The sequence below is a fragment of the Petromyzon marinus genome, unplaced genomic scaffold, assembly GCF_048934315.1.
Source record: "Petromyzon marinus isolate PM22_M1 ecotype Great Lakes invasive population unplaced genomic scaffold, UKy_Petmar_22M1.pri1.0 PM_Scaffold_83, whole genome shotgun sequence".
NCBI lineage: Eukaryota > Metazoa > Chordata > Hyperoartia > Petromyzontiformes > Petromyzontidae > Petromyzon > Petromyzon marinus.
Window position 1 is genome coordinate 152531 of NW_027423692.1, and position 15000 is coordinate 167530.

At 49.8% G+C, this 15000-nt stretch overlaps 1 protein-coding gene across 1 annotated transcript in view; it reads left to right on the forward strand.

Annotated features, from left to right (window-relative positions):
* Positions 1–5743: 5743 nt before the first annotated feature.
* Positions 5744–15000, forward strand: part of LOC116937025 (holocytochrome c-type synthase) — a 71887-nt gene continuing 62630 nt past the window's right edge. The window contains exons 1-3 of the mRNA XM_076064858.1: positions 5744–6004; positions 9525–9627; positions 13466–13761. Coding sequence (XP_075920973.1) covers positions 9567–9627; positions 13466–13761 — 357 coding nt within the window. The 5' untranslated portion in view covers positions 5744–6004; positions 9525–9566. The remainder of the gene's footprint in view (positions 6005–9524; positions 9628–13465; positions 13762–15000) is intronic.

Here is a 15000-nt window from a genome sequence, read left to right on the forward strand (position 1 = left end):
GGAGGTCACGTGACAGACCCTGCAGGTGCCAGGCTAGGTGCATGATGAGGAGGAGGTCACGTGATGAGTAGCAGACACAGACAAAGCTCCCCCAGCTAGCCTCTGGCAGGGCTGTAGGGGCAAGTGCAGTCACACAGACACAGACAAAGGTCCCCCAGGTAGCCTCTGGCAGGGCTGTAGGGGCAAGTGCTGTTAGTAGCGAGTAGCAGACACAGACAAAGGTCCCCCAGCTAGCCTCTGTCTGGGCTGTAGGGGCAAGTGCTGTTACTTACAAAGGCAAAGTTCCCCCAGGTAGCCTCTGGCAGGGCTGTAGGGGCAAGTGCTGTTAGTAGCGAGTAGCAGACACAGACAAAGCTCCCCCAGCTAGCCTCTGGCAGGGCTGTAGGGGCAAGTGCTGTTACTTACACAGGCAAAGTTCCCCCAGGTAGCCTCTGTCTGGGCTGTAGGGGCAAGTGCTGTTACTTACAAAGGCAAAGTTCCCCCAGGTAGCCTCTGGCAGGGCTGTAGGGGCAAGTGCTGTTAGTAGCGAGTAGCAGACACAGACAAAGCTCCCCCAGCTAGCCTCTGGCAGGGCTGTAGGGGCAAGTGCTGTTACTTACACAGGCAAAGTTCCCCCAGGTAGCCTCTGTCTGGGCTGTAGGGGCAAGTGCTGTTACTTACAAAGGCAAAGTTCCCCCAGGTAGCCTCTGGCTGGGTTGTAGGGGCAAGTGCTTTTAGTAGCGAGTAGCAGACACAGACAAAGGTCCCCCAGGTAGCCTCTGGCAGGGCTGCAGGGGCAAGTGCTGTCACACAGACACAGACAAAGCTCCCCCAGCTAGCCTCTAGCAGGGCTGTAGGGGCAAGTGCTGTCACAGACACAGACAAAGATTCCCCAGATAGCATCTAGCAGGGCTGTAGGGGCAAGTGCTGTTAGTAGCGAGTAGCAGACACAGACAAAGCTCCCCCAGGTAGCCTCTGGCAGGGCTGTAGGGGCAAGTGCTGTTAGTAGCGAGTAGCAGACACAGACAAAGGTCCCCCAGCTAGCCTCTGTCTGGGCTGTAGGGGCAAGTGCTGTTACTTACAAAGGCAAAGTTCCCCCAGGTAGCCTCTGGCAGGGCTGTAGGGGCAAGTGCTGTTAGTAGCGAGTAGCAGACACAGACAAAGCTCCCCCAGGTAGCCTCTGGCAGGGCTGTAGGGGCAAGTGCTGTTAGCTAGCGAGTAGCAGCGCCCCCTACATTAACGCGACGCGAAGTGCATCTTTAGTCACCGATGAATTTGGCCTCACACCGTTTTGAAACGAGGCTCATAAAAACAATTCAAATATGCTCAAAATGTCCCCCACAATATATTGCTGCAAACAATTTTTTTTAAAAAATAATAATAATAGGAATTGCTATGCTATGTAAATAAAAACAACAATTTCCTAAAAACCTCGGCCACAATATCTGGATTTTAGGCAGGAAATTAGTTTTTAAATTTAGATTTTTTTCTTTCTTGGGGGGGGGTGTGGGGTGGTTAGGGACACTCCTAGACCCCCCCTTGGAAGATTTCCCCCCTCGCCAATGTTGACTTCAAGACATCTCCCTTCGCCGGTGACCAAAAAACACGATCACAGTGGTTTAAACCTCCCCCTCTCCTCCTTGAACCCGGCATCAAAACAAGCAGCGATCGGTTGTCAAAAACACCAAACTGGGAGCTCTGACGAGGAATCTCGCGGTGAACTCGTGGGTTGAAATGCCAACACGAATCGCCGGGTCTCTGACGGACGGATGCATTGTCTACGAGACTTGATTAGTCCACATCAGAGAGACGGATTTCGTGCTGAGCATCGTGTCAAAAACGGTGAACAGAGAGGCACAGAGAGACACAGAGAGACAAGGTGGACACGCAGACACAGAGACACAAGGTGGACATAGACACACAGACACACAGACACGCAGACACAGAGACACAAGGTGGACACAGACACACAGACACACAGACACAAGGTGAACACAGACACAGACACACACAGACACACAGACACACAGACACACAGAGACAAGGTGAACACACACACAGACACACAGACACACACACAGACACAGACACACAGACACAAGGTGAACACACACACAGACACAGACACACAGACACAGACACAGAGACACACAGACACAGACACACACACACAGACACAAGGTGAACGCACACACAGACACAGACACACACACACAGACACACACACAAGGTGAACACACACACACAGACACAATCAGAGTAATGAGGCCTCTGAGTGACCAGCTACAACACGGGACATCTCCCTTCGCCGGTGACCAAAAAACACGATCACAGTGGTTTAAACCTCCCCCTCTCCTCCTTGAACCCGGCATCAAAACAAGCAGCGATCGGTTGTCAAAAACACCAAACTGGGAGCTCTGACGAGGAATCTCGCGGTGAACTCGTGGGTTGAAATGCCAACACGAATCGCCGGGTCTCTGACGGACGGATGCATTGTCTACGAGACTTGATTAGTCCACATCAGAGAGACGGATTTCGTGCTGAGCATCGTGTCAAAAACGGTGAACAGAGAGACACAGAGAGACACAGAGAGACAAGGTGGACACACAGACACAGAGACACAAAGTGGACACAGACACACACAGACACACAGACACCAGGTGGACACAGACACAGAGACACAGACACAAGGTGGACACAGAGACAAGGTGGACACAGGCACAGAGACAAGGTGGACACAGAGACACAGAGACAAGGTGGACACAGACACAGAGACAAGGTGGACACAGAGACACAGAGACACAGACACACAGACACATGGTGAACACAGACACACAGACACAGACACAAGGTGAACACAGACACAGACACACAGACACAGACACAAGGTGGACACAGAGACACAGACACACAGACACACAGACACAGACACACAGACACAGACACAGACAAACAGACACACAGACACAAGGTGGACACAGAGACACAGACACACAGACACACAGACAAAGACACACAGACACAGACACAAGGTGGACACAGAGACACAGAGACACAAGGTGAACACAGACACAGACAGAGACACAAGGTGAACACACAGACACAGACACAAGGTGAACACAGACACACAGACACACAGACACAGACACACAGACACACACACAGACACAGACACACAGACACAAGGTGAACACACACACAGACACAGACACACAGACACAGAAACAGACACACACAGACACACACACACAGAGACACACACAGACACAGACACACAGACACAAGGTGAACACAGACACAGACACAATCAGAGTAATGATGCCTGTGGATGACCAGCTACAACACGGGACATCTCCTTTCGCCGGTGACCAAAAAACACGATCACAGTGGTTTAAACCTCCCCCTCTCCTTGAACCCGGCATCAAAACAAGCAGCGTTCAGTTGTCAAAAACACCAAACTGGGAGCTCTCACGAAGAATCTCGCGGCTCTCTCATTCATTCTACGTGACTTTACCGAAAGAACCAAAGAAGAAAAATGATGAACTCGTGGGTCGAAATACCAACACGAATCGCCGGGCTCTGACGGACTGATGCAACCCTTCCTCTAATAGATGGACTCGTCCATCTGAATGACTGACAAATCGCTCTCCGTGGTGCTGAAGTTAAAAATAAACAACACAACGCCCCAATGAAATAATAAAAAAAATATAAAACAATAAAATTATTATTCTTGGTTCTTTGGGTAAAGTCACCACCGCGTTAGAAGGGAAACAATAAAATAATAAAACTTTTATATTTTTATTATTTTATTGTTTCCCTTCTACGTGGTGGTGGTGACTTTACCCAAAGAACCAAGAATAATAATTTTATTGTTTTATATTTTTATTATTTTATTGTATCCCTTCTAACGTGGTGGTGACTTTACCCAAAGAACCAAGAATAATAATTTCATTGTTTTATATTTTTATTATTTTATTGTTTCCCTTCTACGTGGTGGTGACTTTACCCAAAGAACCAAGAATAATAATTTTATTGTTTTATATTTTTATTATTTTATTGTTTCCCTTCTACGTGGTGGTGACTTTACCCAAAGAACCAAGAATAATAATTTTATTGTTTTATATTTTTATTATTTTATTGTTTCCCTTCTACGTGGTGGTGGTGACTTTACCCAAAGAACCAAGAATAATAATTTTATTGTTTTATATTTTTATTATTTTATTGTTTCCCTTCTGCGTGGTGGTGACTTTACCCAAAGAACCAAGAATAATAATTTTATTGTTTTATATTTTTATTATTTTATTGTTTCCCTTCTACGTGGTGGTGACTTTACCCAAAGAACCAAGAATAATAATTTTATTGTTTTATATTTTTATTATTTTATTGTTTCCCTTCTACGTGGTGGTGGTGACTTTACCCAAAGAACCAAGAATAATAATTTTATTGTTTTATATTTTTATTATTTTATTGTTTCCCTTCTGCGTGGTGGTGACTTTACCCAAAGAACCAAGAATAATAATTTTACTGTTTTATATTTTTATTATTTTATTGTTTCCCTTCTAACGTGGTGGTGACTTTACCCAAAGAACCAAGAATAATAATTTTATTGTTTTATATTTTTATTATTTTATTGTTTCCCTTCTAACGTGGTGGTGACTTTACCCAAAGAGCCAAGAATAATAATTTTATTGTTTTATATTTTTATTATTTTATTGTTTCCCTTCTACGTGGTGGTGACTTTACCCAAAGAACCAAGAATAATATTTTTATTGTTTTATATTTTTATTATTTAATTGTTTTAGATTTTTATTATTTTATTATTTCCCTTCTACGTGGTGGTGACTTTACCCAAAGAACCAAGAATAATAATTTTACTGTTTTATATTTTTATTATTTTATTGTTTCCCTTCTACGTGGTGGTGACTTTACCCAAAGAACCAAGAATAATAATTGTATTGTTTTATATTTTTATTATTTTAATGTTTCCCTTCTAACTTGGTGGTGACTTTACCCAAAGAACCAAGAATAATAATTTTATTGTTTTATATTTTTATTATTTTATTGTTTCCCTTCTAACGTGGTGGTGACTTTACCCAAAGAACCAAGAATAATAATTTTATTGTTTTATATTTTTATTATTTTATTGTTTCCCTTCTACGTGGTGGTGACTTTACCCAAAGAACCAAGAATAATATTTTTATTGTTTTATATTTTTATTATTTTATTGTTTTATATTTTTATTATTTTATTGTTTCCCTTTTACGTGGTGGTGACTTTACACAAAGAACCAAGAATAATAATTTTATTGTTTTATATTTTCATTATTTTATTGTTTCCCTTCTACGTGGTGACTTTACCCAAAGAATCAAGAATACAAATGTTATTGTTTTATATTTTTATTATTTTATTATTTCCCTTCTACGTGACTTTACCGAATAGAACCAAGATTATAATTAAATCCGTTGAAAAATGTTGAAATTATTAACAATTTGTGATTTAAGTCAAGGTTAAAACAATCGCCTGACGTCACTGTCGGTAAGTGGGCGGGGCCGTATTGGAAAGGGGGCGGGGCGAAAATAGGGCGGGGCGGTTAAGTGGTTGGGGTGAGTGGCTGGGGGGGCGGGGCGGAGTGGTCAGTGGGGCGGGGCGAAGATGAAGGCGGGGCGACGAAGTCAGCGGGGCGGCTATGGGGGGGCGTGGCTGCTAAGGGGGCGGGGCGCCAAGCGGGGGGGGGCGGAGTCTCGCGTTTTACGACACCACCGGTTTTGCCGCATCCGCTGCAGCTGTTTGTTGTTTCCCTTCCTTTACGGCACAGTGCCGTCGAGCAGATTTCCGTGGGTGTCACGAGCCGAGCGGAGTCTTACCAAAGCATTTTTTTTGTTAAATTCAGAACATTTTGTATTTATTATTTTTTTCATTTTATAAAATTCCCCGAGGAAGCAAATTTCACGCGGGAGTTTTGATTATTTCCCGTCGTTTAAATTTCCCTCCCCGTCTCCTCGCGCTCTCCACGGCTGCAATAGCGGTGAGTTGAAGGCCGTGTTATGATGCATGGCTAGGCCGGCTGTTCACGACCTTGAAACGTTGATGGAGAGGCGTGGTTACACTCGGTCAGTCACTCGGTTAGTCACTTGGTTAGTCACTCGGTTAGTCAGTAACACACTCAGTCAGTCACCCACTCAGTCATTCACTCACCCACTCAGTCATTCACTCACCCACTCACTCAGTCATTCACTCACCCACTCAGTCATTCACTCACTCAGTCATTCACTCACCCACCCACTCACTCAGTCATTCACTTAGTCACTCAGTCACTCACTCAGTCATTCACTCACCCACTCAGTCATTCACTCACCCAGTCATTCACTCACTCAGTCATTCACTCACCCACTCACTCAGTCATTCACTTAGTCACTCAGTCACTCACTCAGTCATTCACTCACCCACTCAGTCATTCACTCACCCACTCAGTCATTCACTCACCCACTCACTCAGTCATTAACTCACTCACTCAGTCATTCACTCACCCACTCACTCAATCATTCACTCACCCACTCACTCAGTCATTCACTCACCCACTCAGTCATTCACTCACTCACTCAATCATTCACTCACCCACTCAGTCATTCACTCACCCACTGTTCACTGTTACATTGCATTTATGGCTTTTATTTTGGTGATTTCGAAAACTTTTTTTGGTTTGGCCATGTTTTTGTTTATTGTAGTACGGAGTTAGACTGATGGCCTTCATCTTAGTTGTCTTGTGGTTATTGTTGTTGTTTTGACTTGCATCCCACTGGGATTTTTGCACGCAGCGTTGGTGTACGGTGCTATTTCAGGAATATTTTGATGGTTTTTTTCCCCTGGATTTTCTGTTTGCACAGTCACACACAAAGTCACTTTAAGATGTTTTTTCTTGTTCATGTTTTTAGTTTGTTGAGGTTGCACCCGATTCAAGAGCCGAATGGCTCACAGGGCTATACCAAAATAAATGGAACTATGAACTAAATGGAACTATGAACTCGCTCACCTATTCAGTCATTCACTCACCCACTCACCCACTCAGTCATTCACTCACCCACTCACCCACTCCCTCCATCACCCACTCGCTCACCCACACACCCACTAACACACTAATCCACTCACTCGCTCACTCACTCACTAACACACTAACCCACTCACTCACCCACTCGCTCACCCAATCAGTCACTAACACACTAACCCACTCACTCACCCACTCGCTCACCCACTCACTCACCCACTCGCTCACCCACTCACTAACACACTAACCCACTCACTCACCCACTCGCTCACCCACTCAGTCACTAACACACTAACCCACTCACTCACCCACTCGCTCACCCACTCACTCACTAACACACTAACCCACTCAGTCACCCACTCACCCACCCATCCACTCACCCACTCGCTCACCCACCCACTCGCTCACCCACTCACTCACCCACTCGCTCACCCACTCACTCACCCACTCACTCACTAACACACTAACCCACTCACTCACTCACCCACTCGCTCACCCACTCACTCACTAACCCACTAACCCACTCGCTCACCCACTCATTCACTAACACACTAACCCACTCACCCACTCACTCACCCACTCGCTCACCCACTCACTCACTCACTAACACACTAACCCACTCACTCCCTCCCTCACCCACTCGCTCACCCACTCACTCACTAACACACTAACCCACTCACCCACTCACTCACTCACCCACTCGCTCACCCACTCACTCACTCACTAACACACTAACCCACTCACCTACTCACTCACTCACCCACTCGCTCACCCACTCACTCACTAACACACTAACCCACTCACCCACTCACTCACTCACCCACTCGCTCACCCACTAACTCACTCACTAACACACTAACCCACTCACCCACTCATTCACCCAGTCTCTCACTCAGTCATTCACTCACCCACTCGCTCACCCAGTCGCTCACTCAGTCATTCACTCACCCACCCACTCACTCCCTCCCTCACCCACTCGCTCACCCACTCGCTCACCCACTCACTCACCCACTCACCCACTCACCCACTCCCTCACCCACTCACCCACCCACTCACCCACCCACTCACTCACCCACTCACCCACTCACTCACCACTCACTCACCACTCACTCACTCACTCACCCACTCACCCACCCTCGAGGCGGAGGCTGACAGGGCTTCCTTGCAAGTGAAACAGTGGCAGGAGTGGTGAGTTCAGGTGCTGGTCTTGTGTATCGAGAGGCACGCTCTTGGCTACCTTGAGACATTGATGGCCACGTGTGGATTCACTCGGTCAGTCACTCGGTTAGTCACTTTGTTAGTCAGTCAGTCACACACTCAGTCACATACACACACACCCACTCAGTCACACACTCACCCACTCACCCACCCACCCACTCACTCACCCACCCACTCACCCACCCACCTACTCAACCACCCACCCACTCACCCACTCACTCACCCACCCACTCACTCACCCACTCACTCACCCACCCACTCACCCACCCACCCACCCACTCACTCACCCACCCACTCACCCACCCACCTACTCAACCACCCACTCACTCACCCGCTCAATCACCCACCCACTCACCCACTCACTCACCCACCCACCCACTCTGTCACTCACTCACTCACTCACCCACTCACACACTCACTCACCCACGCACTCACCCACTCACCCACCCACCCACTCACTCACTCACCCACCCACCCACCCACTCAACCACTCACCCACTCACTCACCCACCCACCCACTCACTCACCCACTCACCCACTCACCCACCCACTCACTCACTCACTCACCCACCCACCCACTCACCCACTCACCCACCCACCCACTCACCCACCCACCCACTCACCCACTCACCCACCCACCCACTCACTCACCCACCCACTCACCCACTCACCTACCCACTCACTCACCCACTCACTCACTCACCCACCCACTCACTCACCCACCCACTCACCCACTCACCTACCCACTCACTCACCCACCCACCCACTCACTCACCCACTCACCCACTCACCCACCCACTCACTCACTCACTCACCCACCCACCCACTCACCCACTCACCCACCCACCCACTCACCCACCCACCCACTCACCCACTCACCCACCCACCCACTCACTCACCCACCCACTCACCCACTCACCTACCCACTCACTCACCCACTCACTCACTCACCCACTCACCCACTCACTCACCCACCCACTCACCCACTCACCTACCCACCCACTCACCCACCCACTCACTCACTCACCCACCCACTCACCCACCCACCCACTCACTCACCCACCCACTCACACACCCACCCACTCACCCACCCACTCACTCACTCACCCACTCACTCACTCACCCACTCACTCACCCACTCTCCCACTAACTCACTCACTCACCCACCCACTCACCCACCCACTCACTCACCCACCCACTCACACACCCACCCACTCACCCACCCACTCACTCACTCACCCACTCACTCACCCACTCACCCACCCACCCCCTCTGTGTTGAACAGCGTCTGTGTCTGTGTCTGGAGTCCAACTCACTCACCAGCTCCATGGGGACTTCCACGTCAGCTCCGGCTTCCAGCGATCTGATCCACACGGCACAGCACAGCGGTGAGACCGTAGTCTATTAGCTGCTGGATTCTGACTTTTTTATTCGTGTAGTGAGTCTATGGGTCTCTGTGTGGTGAGTCTATGGGTCTCTGTGTGGTGAGTCTATGGGTCTCTGTGTGGTGATGGTGAGTCTGTGGGTCTCTGTGTGGTGAGTCTATGGGTCTCTGTGTGGTGATGGTGAGTCTGTGGGTCTCTGTGTGGTGAGTCTGTGGGTCTCTGTGTGGTGAGTCTGTGGGTCTCTGTGTGGTGAGTCTATGAGTCTCTGTGTGGTGAGTCTGTGGGTCTCTGTGTGGTGATGGTGAGTCTATGGGTCTCTGTGTGGTGAGTCTGTGGGTCTCTGTGTGGTGAGTCTATGGGTCTCTGTGTGTGGTGAGTCTGTGGGTCTCTGTGTGATGGTGAGTCTGTGGGTCTCTGTGTGGTGGTGAGTCTGTGGGTCTCTGTGTGGTGATGGTGAGTCTATGGGTCTCTGTGTGGTGAGTCTGTGGGTCTCTGTGTGGTGAGTCTATGGGTCTCTGTGTGTGGTGAGTCTGTGGGTCTCTGTGTGATGGTGAGTCTGTGGGTCTCTGTGTGGTGGTGAGTCTATGGGTCTCTATGTGGTGAGTCTGTGGGTCTCTATGTGGTGAGTCTATGGGTCTCTGTGTGGTGGTGAGTCTGTGGGTCTCTGTGTAGTGAGTCTGTGGGTCTCTGTGTGGTGAGTCTGTGGGTCTCTGTGTGGTGAGTCTATGGGTCTCTGTGTAGTGAGTCTGTGGGTTTCTGTGTGGTGAGTCTGTGGGTCTCTGTGTGGTGAGTCTGTGGGTCTCTGAGTGGTGATGGTGAGTCTGTGGGTCTCTGTGTGGTGAGTCTGTGGGTGTCTGTGTGGTGAGTCTGTGGGTCTCTGTGTGGTGGTGAGTCTATGGGTCTATATGTGGTGGTGAGTCTATGGGTCTATGTGTGGTGATGGTGAGTCTGTAGGTTTCTGTGTGGTAAGTCTGTGGGTCTCTGTGTGGTGATGGTGAGTCTGTGGGTCTCTGTGTAGTGAGTCTGTGTGTCTCTATGTGAGTCTGTGGGTCTCTGTGTAGTGGTGAGTCTATGGGTCTCTGTGTGGTGAGTCTATGGGTCTCTGTGTGGTGAGTCTATGGGTCTCTGTGTGGTGGTGAGTCTATGGGTCTCTGTGTGGTGAGTCTGTGGGTCTCTGTGTGGTGAGTCTATGGGTCTCTGTGTGGTGAGTCTGTGGGTCTCTGTGTGGTGATGGTAAGTCTATGGGTCTCTGTGTGGTGGTGAGTCTGTGGATCTCTGTGTAGTGAGTCTGTGGGTCTCTGTGTGGTGAGTCTATGGGTCTCTGTGTAGTGAGTCTGTGGGTCTCTGTGTGGTGAGTCTGTGGGTCTCTGTGTGGTGAGTCTGTGGGTCTCTGTGTGGTGAGTCTGTGGGTCTCTGTGTGGTGAGTCTCTGGGTTTCTGTGTGGTGGTGGGTCTATGGGTCTCTGTGTGGTGAGTCTATGGGTCTCTGTGTGGTGAGTCTGTGGGTCTCTGTGTGGTGAGTCCATGGGTCTCTGTGTGGCGAGTCTGTGGGTCTCTGTGTGGTGAGTCTGTGTGTCTCTGTGTAGTGAGTCTATGGGTCTCTATGTAGTGAGTCTGTGTGTCTCTGTGTAGTGAGTCTATGAGTCTCTGTGTAGTGAGTCTGTGGGTCTCTATGCTGAGTCTATGGGTCTCTGTGTAGTGAGTCTGTGGGTCTCTGTGTAGTAAGTCTGTGGGTCTCTGTGTAGTGAGTCTGTGAGTCTCTGTGTAGTGAGTCTATGGGTCTCTGTGTGGTGAGTCTATGGGTCTCTATGCTGAGTCTATGAGTCTCTGTGTAGTGAGTCTATGGGTCTCTATGCTGAGTCTATGGGTCTCTGTGTTGTGAGTCTGTGGGTCTTCATGCTGAGTCTATGGGTCTCTGTGTGGTGAGTCTATGGGTCTCTGTGTAGTGGGTCTATGGGTCTCTATGCTGAGTCTATGGGTCTCTGTGTAGTGAGTCTATGGGTCTCTGTGTGGTGAGTCTATGGGTCTCTGTATAGTGAGTATGTGGGTCTCTATGTGGTGAGTCTGTGGGTCTCTATGCTGAGTCTATGAGTCTCTGTGTAGTGAGTCTATGGGTCTCTATGCTGAGTCTATGGGTCTCTGTGTGGTGGTGAGTCTATGGGTCTCTATGTAGTGAGTCTATGGGTCTCTGTGTAGTGAGTCTATGAGTCTATGTGTAGTGAGTCTGTGGGTCTCTATGCTGAGTCTATGGGTCTCTGTGTAGTGAGTCTATGCGTCTATGTGTAGTGAGTCTGTGGGTCTCTATGCTGAGTCTATGGGTCTCTATGCTGAGTCTATGAGTCTATGTGTGGTGAGTCAATGAGTCTATTTGGTGAGTCTGTGGGTCTCTATGTAGTGAGTCTATGAGTCTCTGTGTGGTAGTGAGTCTATGGGTCTCTATGTAGTGAGTCTATGGGTCTCTGTGTGGTGAGTCTGTGGGTCTCTGTGTGGTGGTGAGTCTATGGGTCTCTGTGTAGTGAGTCTATGGGTCTCTATGCTGAATCTATGGGTCTCTGTGTAGTGAGTCTATGGGTCTCTATGCTGAGTCTATGGGTCTCTGTGTAGTGAGTCTATGGGTCTCTGTGTGGTGAGTCTGTGGGTCTCTGTGTGGTGGTGAGTCTATGGGTCTCTGTGTAGTGAGTCTATGGGTCTCTATGCTGAATCTATGGGTCTCTGTGTAGTGAGTCTATGGGTCTCTATGCTGAGTCTATGGGTCTCTGTGTAGTGAGTCTATGGGTCTCTGTGTGGTGAGTCTGTGGGTCTCTGTGTGGTGGTGAGTCTATGGGTCTCTGTGTGGTGAGTCTGTGGCTCTCTATGCTGAGTCTATGGCTCTCTGTGTAGTGAGTCTCTGTGTAGTGAGTCTATGGGTCTCTGGTTAGTGAGTCTATGGGTCTCTATGGTGAGTCTATGGGTCTCTGTGTAGTGAGTCTGTAGGTCTCTGTGTAGTGAGTCTATGATTCTCTGTGTAGTGAGTCTGTGGGTCTCTGTGTAGTGAGTCTGTGGGTCTCTGTGTGGTGAGTCTATGGGTCTCTGTGTGGTGAGTCTGTGGGTCTCTGTGTGGTGAGTCTATGGGTCTCTGTGTGGTGAGTCTGTGTGTCTCTGTGTAGTGAGTCTATGGGTCTCTATGTAGTGAGTCTGTGGGTCTCTGTGTGGTGAGTCTGTGTGTCTCTGTGTAGTGAGTCTATGGGTCTCTATGTAGTGAGTCTATGGGTCTCTGTGTGGTGAGGCTGTGTGTCTCTGTGTAGTGAGTCTATGAGTCTCTGTGTAGTGAGTCTGTGGGTCTCTATGCTGAGTCTATAAGTCTCTGTGTAGTGAGTCTGTGGGTCTCTATGCTGAGTTTATGGGTCTCTATGCTGTGTCTATGGGTCTCTGTGTAGTGAGTCTGTGGGTCTCTGTGTAGTGAGTCTATGGGTCTCTGTGTGGTGAGTCTATGAGTCCCTGTGTAGTGAGTCTCTCCGTAGTGAGTCTATGGGTCTCTATGCTGAGTCTGTGGGTCTCTATGCTGAGTCTGTGGGTCTCTGTAATGAGTCTATGGGTCTCTATGTAGTGAGTCTACGAGTCTCTTTGTAGTGAATCTACGAGTCTCTGTGTGGTGGTGAGTCTATGGGTCTCTATGTAGTGAGTCTACGAGTCTCTGTGTGGTGGTGAGTCTATGGGTCTCTATGTGCTGAGTCTACGAGTCTCTGTGTGGTGGTGAGTCTATGAGTCTCTGTGTAGTAGTGACTCTATGGCTCTCTGTGCTAACTCTATGAATTACTTTTCCCCACCCACCTTTCCTGGCCCCTCCCCTTGAACCCCCACAGTGGCTCCTCCCTCCGGTTGCCCCATGAGCCAATCATCGGCCACCACCACCCCTGTGTCCCCTCCCTCGGGCTGCCCCATGAGCCAATCGGCCTCCACCGCCAACACCGCGGTGGCCCCTCCCTCCGGCTGCCCCATGAGCCAATCACCGGCCACCGCCACCCCGGTGTCCCCGCCCTCCGGCTGCCCCATGAGCCAATCGGCGGCCGCGGCCCCGCGTGGCCCCGCCCACCAGGAGGGAGCTTATCGTTTCGTTGGGACGCAAGTTGATGGGGACGCCGTCGACCCCAGCAACATGGTGAGAGGCATGGGCGGCTGGGGCAATCCATCACCCAGACACACCCCACACACACACACACACCACACACACCACACACCACACACACACACACCACACACCACACACACACACACCACACACACCACACACCACACACCACACACACACACACCACACACCACACACACACACACCACACACACCACACACACACCACACACACCACACACATACACCCCACACACACACCACACACACACCACACACATACACCCCACACACACACCACACACACACACCACACACACCACACACACCACACACACACACACCACACACACCACACACACACACCACACACACCACACACACACACACACCACACACACCACACACACCACACACACCACACACCACACACACCACACACACCACACACACACCACACACCCACACACACCCCACACCACACACCACACACACACACACACACACACACCCCACATACACACACCACACACACACACACCACACACACCACACACACACCACACACACACCACACACACCACACACACACACCCCACACACCACACACACACCCCACACACCACACACACACACACCACACCACACACACACACACCACACACACACCACACACCACACACACACACCACACACACCACACCACACACACACACCACACACACACCACACACACACACACCACACACCACACACACACCACACACACACACACCACACACCACACACACACACACACACCCCACACACCACACACACACACCACACACACATCACACACACCCCACACACCACACACATACACCCCACACACACACCACACACACACCACACACATACACCCCACACACACACCACACACACACACCACACACACCACACACACCACACACACACACACCACACACACCACACACACACACCACACACACCACACACACACACACACCACACACACCACACACACCACACACACCACACACCACACACACCACACACACCACACACACACCACACACCCACACACACCCCACACCACACACCACACACACACACACACCACACACCCCACATACACACACCACACACACACACACCACACACACCACACACACACCACACACACCACACACACACACCCCACACACCACACACACACACACACACACCACACACACCACACACACCACACACACCACACACACACCA